This window comes from Dermacentor silvarum, chromosome 10 (genome assembly GCF_013339745.2).
Source record: "Dermacentor silvarum isolate Dsil-2018 chromosome 10, BIME_Dsil_1.4, whole genome shotgun sequence".
In the NCBI taxonomy this organism is placed as follows: domain Eukaryota; kingdom Metazoa; phylum Arthropoda; class Arachnida; order Ixodida; family Ixodidae; genus Dermacentor; species Dermacentor silvarum.
In genome coordinates, this window is record NC_051163.1 from 128,285,061 (window position 1) to 128,298,908 (window position 13,848).

General features: G+C 44.2%; 1 protein-coding gene across 1 annotated transcript in view; it reads left to right on the top strand.

Annotated features, from left to right (window-relative positions):
- LOC119431840 (uronyl 2-sulfotransferase) overlaps positions 1 to 13,848 on the top strand; it is an 83,329-nt gene that overhangs the window by 39,591 nt on the left and 29,890 nt on the right. Inside the window, exons 4-6 of the mRNA XM_037699296.2 lie at positions 4,672 to 4,751; positions 8,799 to 8,940; positions 12,380 to 12,489. Of these exons, the coding sequence (XP_037555224.2) occupies positions 4,672 to 4,751; positions 8,799 to 8,940; positions 12,380 to 12,489 (332 nt within the window). The remainder of the gene's footprint in view (positions 1 to 4,671; positions 4,752 to 8,798; positions 8,941 to 12,379; positions 12,490 to 13,848) is intronic.

Sequence of the window (13,848 nt, forward strand, 5' to 3'; positions counted from 1 at the left end):
AGGCGCCCTGATCATGCGAAGGAAATTTACAGAAGAATAAAATTGGGTTGGAGTGCATACGGCAGGAATTGCCAAATCCTGACTGGGAGCTTACCATTGTCGTTGAGTTATGGAGTTAGTTGGATCCTTAAGGGTGTTAATCAGTTTACTGTGTACTTTCGTCCCGGCGACGCCAATTGCTCATGAGATTTTCACACGAAATCTGAATTCTCGATAAAAATGGCGCTCTGGGCACTTTGCACTCGCAAAAAAAGAAATACTAGACAACGTTTCACTGCTATTCGGTAACACGTTCACTACTTTTCGTTTTCGTACAGTGGTTACAACATCAACTCATGTTTTATTGGCTAGCCAGTTAGCTAATAACTGAAAGTGAACACCGACGTTTCGGTCTATACATGGATCATGAAGATAGCACGTGAAATACTAAACACAAGTGAACTGGATATGCGTTTTATATTTAGTCTTTTCATTGTATTGTGTTGCATCCTAAAAGAAACAAGGACTCAACCTAGTGAAATTTGAAACTGTTTTTGAACAAATGCTGCCGCAATGTGGGAAAATACTTTGAAATATGTGGTGTCATACCAACTAGCGCTATGGTTCGGGCGTGAAGTTCATTAAGGGATACCGTGCCTTTTCATTTTCGTCGCTAATAACCAACTTTTTCTGCCAAATAAATGACAATAGAATCTTGAGGAAATATTTTACACGACATTATAAACTCATTGTTGTTCTGTATTATCCGTTTAAGCAATTATATACTATGTATGTATGTATAATGGAAACTGAACCTGGCAACGTTCTACACGCGCACCCTGTCGAGTGAGGCTAGCTTAGCAGGACTATTTGAAGAATTATCAGGCATTGCCTGGGATATTATTGACCTTGGTGAGGTTAGAAGAACTGGTGAGGCTTACACAGTGCTGACTAACGGCCACGTCCTCTGCCACAGAGGTCTTCCAGACAAGAGAGAATCCGGGGTAGGATTTCTACTCCATAAGCAACATAGCGGGCAACATTGATGAATTCTACAGTAATAATGAGAGGGTTGCAGTCGTCGTAATAAAGCTGAATAGGAGGTACAAAATTAAGGTAGTTCAAGCCTACGCCCCAACCTGTAGTCACGATGATGAAGAAATAGAACAGTTTTATGAAGATGTTGAATTAGCAATGAGAAAGGTGCAAACTCAGTATACTTTAGTCATGGGCGACTTCAATGCAAAAGTGGGGAAAAAGCAGGTTGGTGAGCAAGCAATTGGCAGCTACGGCATCGATTCTAGGAATGCAAAAGGAGAGATGTTAGTAGAATTCGCGGAAAGGAATAGGCTCCGAATAATGAATACCTTCTTCAGGAAGCGCAGCAACAGGAAGTGGACCTGGAAAAGCCCTAATGGAGAAACAAGGAATGAAATAGATTTCATACTCTCTGCCGATCCAAGCATAGTGCAGGATGTAGAAGTGTTAGGTAAGGTAAGTGCAGTGACCATAAGTTAGTGAAGTCTAGGATTTCTCTCAATTTGAAGAGAGAAAGAGTGGAATTAGTCAAGAGGAAACAGGCCAACCTAGAGGCAGTAAGGGTAAAAGCAAACCAATTCAGGCTGGTGCTCGCAAACAAGCTTGCAACTTTAGTAAAGGAAGATAAACATAACATAGAGGTAATGAATGGAACCGTAACTAGGTTCATCTCAGAAGCAGCAACTGAAGTTGGAGGTAAGGCACCAAGGCAACCAGTAGGTAAGCTCTCCCAAGTAACAAAGGACCTAATAAATAAACGATAAAACATGAAAATGTCCAACTCAAGAGATCAGATAGAACTCGCTGAACTGTCAAATCTGATTAACAAGAAGAAAGTAAGGGATATTCGAAATGATAACGTGGGAAAGATTGAGGAAGCCGTAAAATATGGATGCAGCATTAAATCAGTAAGAAGAAAGCTTCGCATAGGACAAGGCAAGATGTATGCACTGAAAGATAAGCATGGTAATATCATCAGCAATTTCGATGACATAGTAAAAGCAGCGGAAGAATTCTATACTGACCTGTACAGTGCCCAAAACAGCCAAGCTACCTTCATTCGAAATACTGATGAACCGGATACAGAGGCTCCTCCTACAACTAGCGATGATGTTAGAAGGGCCTTGAAAGACATGACCAGGGGAAAAGCTTTTGGAGAAGATGGAATAACAGTAGATTTAATCAAAGATGGATGCGATATCATGCTTGAAAAGCTTGCGGCCCTTTATACGCAATGTCTCACAACTTCAAGTGTACCAGAGAGCTGGAAGAACGCCAACATTATACTAATCCATAAGAAGGGAGACGTTAAAGAATTGAAGAATTATAGACCCATTAGCTTGCTTTCAGTATTATGTAAAATATTCACAAAGATAAGTTCCAATAGAATCAGGGCAACACTTGACTTCCGCCAACCAAGAGAACAGGCTGGCTTCAGGAAGGGATATTCTACGATGGATCATATCCATGTCATCAATCAGGTAATCGAGAAACTTGCGGAGTACAATCAACCTCTTTATATGGCTTTCATAGATTATGAAAAGGCATTTGATTCAGTAGAGATACCAGCAGTCATAGAGGCATTGAGTAATCAAGGAGTACAGGTGGCATACGAGTATCTTAGCAAACATCTACGAGGATTCCACAGCTACCTTGGTTCTCCACAAGAAAAGTAGAAAGTTACCTATCAAGAAAGGGGTCAGGCAAGGAGGCACAATCTCTCCAATGCTATTCACGGCATGCTTAGAAGAATATTCATGCTCTCAGACTGGGAAGGCTTAGGAGTGAGAATCAACGGCGAATATCTCAGCAACCTTCGGTTTGCAGATGGCATTGTCCTATTCAGCAACAATGGAGAGGAATTACAGCAAATGATTGAGAACCTTAATCGAGAAAATCTAAGAATTGGGTTGAAGATGAATATGCAGAAGACAAAGATAATGTTCAATAGCCTGGCAAGGGAACAAGAATTCAGGATCGCCAGTCAGCCGCTAGAGTCTGTAAAGGAGTACGTTTATCTAGGTCAATTACTCACAGGGAACCCTGATCATGAGAAAGAAATTTCAGAAGAATAAAATTGGGTTGGAGTGCATACGGCAGGCATTGCCAAATCCTGACTGGGAGCTTACCACTGTCGTTGAGAAGAAAAGTGTACAATCATTGCATTCTGCCGGTGCTAACATATGGGGCAGAAACTTGGAGGTTAAGAAAGAAGCTTGAGAACAAGTTAAGGACCGCACAAAGAGCGATGGAACGAAAAATCTTAGGACTAACGTTAAGAGACAGGAAGAGAGCGTTGTGAATCAGAGAACAAACGGGGATAGCCGATATTCTAGTTGACAAAGCGGAAGAAATAGAGCTGGGCAGGCCATGTAATGGGTTGGATGGATAACAGGTGGACAAATATGGTTGCAGAATGGATACCAAGCGAAGGGAAGTGCAGTCGAGGTCGCCAGAAAACCAGATGGGTTGATGAGGTTAGGAAATTTGCAGGCGCAAGTTTGAATACGCTAGCGCAAGACAGGGATAATTGGAGATCACAGGGAGAGGCCTTCGTCCTGCAGTGGACATAAAATATAGGCTGATGATGATGATGATGATGATGATGATATGTATGTACTTTTGATAGCTTCACCGAGATTTGTGACCTACATTACCTGGAGGGACTGCCCGACATCTGCGTGGTGTTTCAGCTATGTATTTTTGGACATTTTCCCCCCTCAGCTGTTGTTTATAAACGCTGCAAACAAAATTCGCTGCACGCCACGCGATCCAATATTTTAGCGATTCTCACGAATGTATCAAATAGTTTGATGCGTGTACTTTAAAAAGGTCCGAACACGAACTAGTTCGTACTGATTCATAGCTAAAAAAACAGCGCAAAATAAAATGAGGACAAGAAAGACGACACAGTACTTTTATGTATCGTATGTAATGCTTGTATTGTTTTCTCGCTATGCAGCAAATTTACCCCTTTTTATCTCGAGTCATTTTTTGTAGGTTTTAGCGAGTGCCAGAAGTGTTAAATACCACGCCGTCAGCCAGATTTCATAGCTTGGAATAATCCCACCTGAGCTGTAGCTGTAACAGCTGTGCTTAGCTTAACATATTGAACAGCGACCAACTGCCAGTGTCACTGACTTGTTTCAGCTTTTTGGTTACGACTGCCTCGTATACTCCATGGTGCGATGGCGATGCGCTTCTTTCCTGCGCTAATGCGCTTCTGTTTTAGCTTACGTAAAGACCACGAGATATTCCGAGCCTTAGAGGCGAAGCTAACAGGGCGTGCGCCGAATGCGAGAATGACAGCCATTCGATATTAAAAAAAGAAAGGGTTTTGCTGCATTTACTCTCTCATATTATGCGTTTTCTTATATCCTATGCTATCACTATTGCAGACGTGTAAGTGCGCCTGAGAGACAAGGACGAAAGAGAAGCCAAGACTTCGTCCTTGTTTCTTTTGTCCTTATGTCTTTGGCACATTTTCACGCCTACAATACTGACACAACTCACCCAACTAGCTGTGTTGACCACTGTGTGTCGGTTGCAACTTCCGATCGATGTTGTGGGACCTCCACAGAGTTCGTTTAACGGCAGAGCAGGGCCAAGATGTTTACTCTGTCGGGATGTATCAATTGCCCTTCTGTCATGCAGGTGGAATTCGTAGAAGAGGTGATGTCTATGAAGGCGCCCTGCAGCTACGACAGGCACATCTACTTTCTGGACTTCGAGGAGTGAGTAACAGCCCTTCACCAGTCTCGAACAAATGTGGAGGAGAGAGACTGCTCGAACTGCCCGCAGGTTACGGGCCTGTCCGTTTTGTGGTATTGCGGTAAATTGTCAGATGAATCCATAGCAGCCAAACCTGCCTTGTTCATAGTTATACCACCTGTGGACAGCAGTAAGCTAAAACTTCATTGACTTTGTCAGTCTGATTGCGGTGTCTGTAAAAATGTTGTTGCTTTTTCTGCAAGAAGAGATCTGCTCAGGAACCTGCGTTGCTCCGATGCTTCCGTGCCATTTCTCTCTCTCGTTCACTAGTTACAGGACGTGACTGGTGTTGAGTTTTAGAGGCTTTTAGATATGTTGACGGACTTTTAGATAGTTAAATAAGACATGACGATCTGGCTGAGCGCACAATGAAGTTATAGCTGTTTTTAAGCAAAAACGGACAAGACCTGCTGTTCACTCATGAGATGCTGCATAATGGGACTCTGTTTTTATTGCAATAGAAACTATACGCGCACTCCATGCGAATTTTCGCCGTCGGAGTTGTCTTGATGTTCCGCATATATTTAGGTATATGTATGCTATATGCTTATAAATGCCGCATAGGCGGGTTATATTGCTGCACCATTCAATCGCTAAAGTTGCTCAGACCAGATATTACGTTAGTGACTGAATTATTCTTTACAATTTCAGAGTTTCAGCCCGCAAAAAATGTCGTGAAGCATAACGATCACAGCGCATGCCTTTTATCCTAAATCGTATCGAACTAATAAAGATAATACGTCCACAACAATATGAGGGATCAAACCTGAAAGTGATATAATTTTGCTGCCGCGGCTCCTTAGGGGGCCCGTAATGGCACCTGCTCAGTGTCATCACAGGACCTACACGGCGTGTTAAAGCTTGTAAGGGTGTCAAAATTTTGGCTAAACCGCGTACGTCACGTCCGCGTTAGTCCTTCCCACGTAAAGTTAGAACAACGTACGAGAAGTTGAAGTGCAACGCTAAAGCTTCCACTCAGTGTTTCGCCCCTTTTATTGCGATAGCAGTTATATGCACACTCCAAGGGGATTTCTGCCGTCGGGGTCGTCGTCGCCATCGCCGTGAGGTTCTGTATGAAGTCCAAGGGCGATGAAATCGTCGCCGCGAGCCGTAAGCTGTAGGTGCGAGTGAAAGCGCGCGAGGGACGCGTGCTTTCACGGGGAGCGAACGCACGGCGGAGAGCAAAAGCAACTTCTTCCGTCGCGCGAAAGGCCGTGGAGGACGGGAGGGAGTGAGGGGAGGCGACGTTTAGCTGCGGCACCAAATGCGTATTTATAGAAAAACGTTGCGAGGCGAGAAGGTGGTAAAGACTTCCGACGCTGCTCGACGAGTGTCCTGTTCTGATCTCGTCGAAAACATCCGAGCCGCCCCCAGAGGCACCGGCAACAGTCACCAACGCCGCGGGCGTTCGGTGCGAACGCGGGCAAAACACTGACGGCGCCGACAACAGTTCTGCGAGTTGATTGTGCTGCTACATGTCCAAGTTTATATAGCTGATAAAACTAATGTCCTTACTCTGTATACCTCTCTACTAATTTGCTATCGCAATTGATGCTTCGCCTTTCGGGTGAAATTGCGAGATTTTTGGACATATAGATAGTTCTTGCGATGTCTGTCTCCACCGTGTTAAAAAGGAGCTAGCTATTAACGTATGAATATGATCACTCGCCTGGCAAGAGAATAATAATTCAGTATCGCCAGTCAGCCTCTAGAGTCTGTAAAGGAGCACGTTTATCTAGGCCAATTACTCACAGGGGACGCTGATCATGAGAAAGAAATTTACAGAAGAATAAATTGGGTTGGCGTGCATACGGCAGGCATTGCCAAATCTTGACTGGGAGCTTACCACTGTCGTTGAAAAGAAAAAAATTAAAATTAAATTATGGGGTTTTGCGTGCCAAAACCACGGCTGATTATGAGGCACGCCGTAGTGGGGGACTCCAAAAATTTGGACTACCTGGGGTTCTTTAACGTGCACCTAAATCTAAGTACACGGGGGTTTTCGCATTTCGCCCCCATCGAAATTCGGTCGCCGTGGCCGGGATTCGATCCCGCGACCTCGTGCGTAGCAGCCCAAAACCATGTCGTTAAAAAGAAAAGTGTACAATCATTGCATTCTACCGGTACTAACCCATGGGGCAGAAACTTCGAGGTTAACAAAAAAGCTCGAGAACAAGTTAAGGACCGCACAAATAACGATGGAACGAAAAATGTTAGGCGTAACGTTAAGAGACAGAAAGAGAGCGGCGGGTATCAGAGAACAAACGGGGTTAACCGATGTTCTAGTTGACATTAAACGAAAAAAATGGAGCTGGGCAGGTCATGTAATGCGTAGGATGGATAACCGTTGGACCACTAGAGTTACAGAATGGATACCAAGGGACGGGAAGTGCGGTCGAGGTCGGCAGAAAACCAGATGGGATGATGAAGTTAGGAAAATTGCAGGCGCGAGATGGAATCAGCTAGGGCAAGACAGGGGTAATTGGAGATCACAGGGAGAGGCCTTCCTCCTGCAGTGGACATAAGTATAGGCTGATGATGATGATGCTCACTAAAGTCGGAAGAGGGTCACAGCAGAACGGTCTGCACGTTCTGCAAGTCGTCTCTGCATCACGTGTAGAATAACTTCGAGAACCAGGTATGCCACCTGAAAAAGGTTCGAGCTCGACACTCCAGCAACGGAAAGCCTTTTTACATACTTAACAGCGCTCAACAAAAAAAAAGAGAACAAAAAGGGGGACGCCTAATGCCAAAACATATATACGACCTGAAGTGTGGCATTATTTAAGTGGCGTATTGCCCGCAACCTGAAAAAAGTCCCAGATTCGCCCGAAAGGCGAAGCATCGATTGCGATAGTAAATTAAAGGACAGCTATACGAAGTAACGATAGTAGTTTTATCGGTCGTATAAACTTGTAAACAGAGGCATACTAACTAAATTAACAAGCATGGTGTCACGCGTGCACAAGTAAACATGAACACATCTCACTCAATGACGGCGGAAAGTCACTATCAACACGCTGGAGCGAGTAATCGCGGCAGCATCAGCGATCGAATTGACTTTCGGACTGCCGCTCGCATCAACGCGAAGAAAGTCATGAATACACAGCGCAGGGTGGACTCTGTCCCCGCCTCAGATGGCTTTGAAAATACAGCAGCATAGACTCCCCCTCCCCCCCCCCCCCCCTCCCTACCTTCCATCCGGAGCGTTGCGCGCGACTGGATGACGCAGCGTTTCCTTCCATGTACATTTAAGCGAGCATAAATCCACACGCTGATGCCAGCCATGACTTGAGAAGCTATGCTTATTAGGCAATAGCAAGGAAGCTACAGCGCGTGAAAAACTAAACGTGTTTTCTTTAGGCAGAACGGCAACGCATGTGTCAGTGACGCCTCCGTGTCGTTGTATTTTAAAAATAAGATAGGTGGGGCTTTCGCTGATATAAAGTTTGTGTGCGATAGGCAAGTACGTTTCAAATACCATGGTGTCTTTTTTATTTGTAGCTGTGTGTGCGACATGAGGAATACTTTGGAACCAACAAACATGCAGCAAGGAAAGGGGAGCACGTTGCGCCTGCGTGTTTATATACAGGGCACCAGTGTTTCAAGAATAAACAGTATGTGCTGGTCTGTCGGTATGTGTTTGCTTCGCACTGAACGTGCGGTAAAAACTTGCACCAACTAACCCTACACTACAAGTACTACTCAAGTATATTTGTGACATCATTTTATGAATCAATACATGATTCGAGGTTGTATAGAAGAAATGGAAATTCATACTAATATCCTAGTTATTTTAAAAATATCTATCCCTTGTTGTAGACGTATGGAAAAATCTTTAAATCAGACGCTGTCCCTCACACCACCCAGTGATTCATGCGCCGGTCGGGAGGGCTGCACTTGTAGTTCGGGCCGCATTCGGAGCTCACGCTTTTCTTGTGCCTGTGTGCAAAGTATTGGTACGAAGCGACACATCGAACTATTTCTTATCGTTATTTATCACGGAACAGATTCGGCCACGCCAACCCTACGTACGTGAACATGATCCGGGACCCAGTAGACCGGATCGCCTCGTCCTTCTACTACAGCCGGGCCATCGCCGCACGCCGCAGCGATCCAAAGCTACGCAAGGCACCGCGCTGGCTGCGCGAGGTGGGTTTTCGCGGCCAATTTCTTAATTAATCTTAAATAATTATTCAACTTCTCACATATTGTAATTAGATTAAACGTGTCAATGCGAAAATCGTAAAGAAACGTGAAAAACTGCCGATACAGCTTTCTGTTGCTCAATATGTGCTACATAAAAGTGTTTTTCTAAGCGTGAAAGAAGCCCGCAAAGAGCCTCGAGCAGCGAATCGCGCGGCAATTTTGCGTGTATTCGCGGGCTTCTTTTACGGTCGGAAAAACTTTTTATGTAGCACGTATTGAGCATCAGAAAGCTGTGTCGGGAGTTTTTCATGTTGCTCTACAAGTGTCTCATCGAAACTTTTCATCTAAATATATTATTTGAGAAGTTGAATAATTAATTTGGGTTAATTAAGAAATTGGGCTGAATGCAGAAAAATAATCTGAGTATCTCCAAGAGACGGTAAACAACATTACCTTGGTTCTTTACAGCTACGTGGCATTTGCATATTTTTAAATCTTGGTACATGATAGTTGGGACACCCCGTAAAAACAACAAGCAGAAAATCAACTAATAAGCATCAATACTTACATTGTCATAGTAGCCATGTAAAACAATGTAAAACAGCAATCCTGTACAGCCAAGCTCTTTGTTTCAAGCGGACACGCACTAAAATAGAGGACTTTGCATCTTACTGTGAACTCCGTTACGCCTTACTAGGCCAGCGTTATCTTCGTTCTGCTATCAGCGATGCGATTCAAAAAGCAGACAACCTTGATCGTTTGCGCATGCGCTCATCAAAAGCCAACCAGCTCCTACAGGCTCACGGACTAACCTTATCCTCAGGCATTCAGCATCAACTCCTAACATACATCGTATCCTACGGAAGCATCACGCCATACTCTTAAAGAGCGAGAAAATGCCCCAAATCGTTTCAGAACCTACGCGGGTGGTACACAGACGGGCCACCAACCTCAGAGATGTTTTCACGTCCTCCAAAATTAATTCGGTTAACTTCAAAGGCTGCGTCCCATGCCGATAACTTCGCTGAAATCTCTGCCCCATGATGAGTACCGCTAATGTTGCCAAGAGCACCACGTCTTCATTGTCATTCAAAATTCAAGGGGATTACAACTGTGACACGTGTAATTTCCACGCGCAATACATCGGACAAACAGAAACTCCCTTTTAGGCTACGCTTTAATAATCACAATAATATACTACAACTCCTCCTCTGCAAACATGTGAACACACTAGGCCATCCTTTCAAAAACGTTAAGACCATTATTTTGAAATCAGGATTGTCCACTCACTACGACAGAGAAGTTTGCGAGTCATTTCTAATACACAAGTTCGGCACGCTTTTTAGGAGAATTAATGAAAGCATAGGTAGGCTGACGTTATGCCCAACTAGCAAGAAACGTGTTTGCAAGATTGCCAAATGTGTTTGGTGTAACAATGAATACGTAGTCTAGGAACCTTTTGTAAAACATTGGTTTTAGCGCGCAGCTCTCAAGAAGCTCTGTTTCAAGTGTGCCCATGAATATGTTGGCATAATTGGGACCTATTTTAGTGCCCATTGATGTGGCGTTGACTTGAACGCAGTGCTTTCTATTAAATTAAAGCTTATTTAGCTGTAATACCAATTTTAATAGGGTTTGAAGTGTGTGACAGTCAATGGGTTTCTAAAACAACGACTATGAAAACGCATGTACAACTGCGCTAATGCCATCCGCGTGTGGTATATTTACATAAAGGGATAGAACGTCCAGGGTCACTAAGTGGCTGCCTGTGGGTATGCAAAGGTCAATTATTTCGGACAAGAAATGAGTAGTGTCTTTCACGTAAAAAGCGAATGAAGGCGGAATTCCTCTAATGAGGCAATCTACGTAACTCGATTTTTTTATGTTATGGCTTCAATCCCCGAGGCAATGGGTCGGCCCTGATTATTTTTTAATGTATTTTTGACAGAAGCTAAAACCTGCCTGGGGTAGGCCTTAGAGGAAGATAATTCTTTACAACCTGCGCAAAGAATGCATCAGTAGGCACTTTAAATGATAACAGCCTTTTCACCGCCCGATTCATGTCCGATCCCCTACAGTGAGTTGCGCGATTTCACTAGAGAACAAGAATGCAGCTCGTGGAACTCTGAGGTTAGTAGAGGTCACGTTATGGGTGTCGTAAAAACCAAAGGGGGGGGGGGGGGGGAGTGAATCTCTCGAATGCTCTGTGCTAACTTGTGACCCCTCTCCCCTGCATTCCGCTGGCTGCGTCTTTCCATCATATATTTCTCACACCCCTCCTTTGTAGACGCCACTAACGTACGCGTGCTTGTAGTCATAGGCTACCTAGGCTGTCTTTTTTTTACTGGAGTGAATGTGCACGTGTATGCAATTTAGCGAATTTGCAGAGTACGCTATGCCGAATCCATGTGCGAAGTTAAATGCGTGTCAATAAGAAAGAACCTTTGACAAGAAATTTCAAACAAGTATTCGCAAGTATCATACCGCCGTTATAAGTGCTGCTTCTGAATGTAACGGGACAACTGCAAGGTACATCTAGTGTATATTTGGTGGGAATGAAGGGCGTGTTAAGTTCAATCTGTCGCTAAACTTTCACGTTCCTCACCTAGTTGGACGCGTAGCAAATATTGAGTGAACTCTGTCTTTTTCACTTTCACTATGCGTTATACGATCTTCGTTGTTGGCTTCTTCGATGCACTTGGCAAAGTGAAAAAAGCGCCCTCTGTACATGTTTTTCAACCATAAGGGCAGATTATAGCTAAAATGTAGGTGAAGTTCGAAATATGTGGACTAAATACGGCTTTAGTTGTAAATTATGTATGCAAGTGATCCGGAGCGTAATAAGTGTGTTTTACAAACAACGCAGAATAGATCTCGCTGACCTGGGAGAACCATGAACGCAACTGAGATCAAATTTAGCGAAAAAGAAGCAGGGGGACATTATGGCTCATTTGTTCTGGCGAAATAAACGTATGTCCATATATTGAAAATATAGAAATCACATTCCATTAGCAACCGCGGTTGAACGCGATCGGCTGAAACCCCGCCGCCATCGCTCGACGCACTTTGCAACAGCTGTGAAAGTACACCGTGCCATCTAAGGCCTTTTGCGGTAACCTAACCTAAACTAAACTAACATAATTAACGTATCGGGGGCGACACGCAAAGACAATATAATCCTCGCGGCGTGACATCAGAGCATCGCCGGCAGATGTTTCAGCCAATCGCGTTCATGCTTTGGCACTGGGCCTTCCAGTTTCTCAATTTATGCAATCGGATTGTGATTCTGGAAAGTCGCACACGTTTGCTGTAATGTTTTTTTTTCTGGGAGCCTTCCATGCAAGCGCACTGAAGAAATCTGGCTGTATAAGCAAGCAGTAATCAGCACACTGACAAAGCTTGCCGAATCTAGCTGAATCATTGACTTTCTCTCGTCCCGCAGACGTTCGAGGAGTGCGTTCAGCGAGGCGGCGACGGTTGCTGCTTCGCGGAAGGCCAGCCGCACCGGTCGCTGATGGTGCCTTACTTCTGCGGCCACGACCCGCGCTGCCTGTGAGTGACTCTCCTGTCGGTGCAAATTCAAACAAATCATAACTTCACTAGGATGCGGAAGCATGAAGTGGTCTAAAGAGGTAAAACAAAGAAATGAGCCGACTTTTTCATACAGGCAGTTGTCTTAATCCCGGCCTTGACGAAGATAAGTCCGCTCGTGAGAACATTGGATACAGAGACATTCGTGGGCTTGACTACGGCTGGTTCCCTGGTGTCCGCAAGACTAGTGTTCCAAACCACTTGAAAGGAGCATTCGTTGGCTCTTTTGTAGGGACACTTGGTGATTACAGAAGTTGCTTAAATATAGGAAATAAAAGAAGCGCAGGAGAGCCCTGTTTTCGAATGTTACCATTGGTAGACAAACCTACTGTAAAAAACGGTAGACACACGAAACAATAATTATAACACGTTATAATTAAGGCCGCCTTCAGGCAGGACGATAGGTCATCTCACTAGAGAAAGGCATCCATCGCTTACGCTTTTTTTTTTGAGCCCTGGATCTGGAATACTTGTTTAGGAGGGATTTGTCACATTGCACATAATGATATTGTCATGGGTGTCTAAAACAATATTTTTTGGTCTTCAAATGTCAGAAAAATTCTTTCCGGGTTCGAGCATGTAAACAATCAGAAAACTTTGAGGATGAACGCGTACACAAAGGATACGTGTAACGCTGTCAGGGCATCTATAGTTACGCAGCTTGAATTCATTTGTTCATCACACTTGTTATCGCTTCTATTCGAGGAAACCGTGATCAACTTGTGTTCCAGGAAAATGTACATGACTATGAGAAAGGGTGCGGAGGCAGCAGAAACACACTGTCGGAAGCCACAGAAAAGTGTACATCTTTCCATTCTTTACAGATATTGTTTATGCCACTTCAGGCATGTGATATTCCTTCTGCTTCGATGCCAGTAAAGCGTGATGTACTTTACTGGGCTGCCTGGCTGGAAGATGTACGTACACTGCTCAGCGACTCAAACGTGATACTCAGACAGCATGGCGGCCGGTGATTTTTGCACCACCAGTGATCGCTGGGTGATCGCTGAGGGGCCAAATACCGTTACGATGCATCAAAAAGATATTCGCTTTCATGTGACACAAACATGCATCATCTCAGTGTCACTAGCGCCCACCGGTGGCGCAAAAAAAGTGCCGGCCGCCATGTTTTCCGAGTATGCGGGCTGGTGTGCTGCGCAGAACTAAGAAAGCTGAAACAAAATGTAAAAATAGTCCGGTAGAACCTATTTCACGATGGTTAATTACTACGTTAATGCAATTATCACTCAAGCAATGCAGTGACACACCATATTGCTAAAGACACCTTAAAATATTATATCTAGTGGTCATTTGGGAATT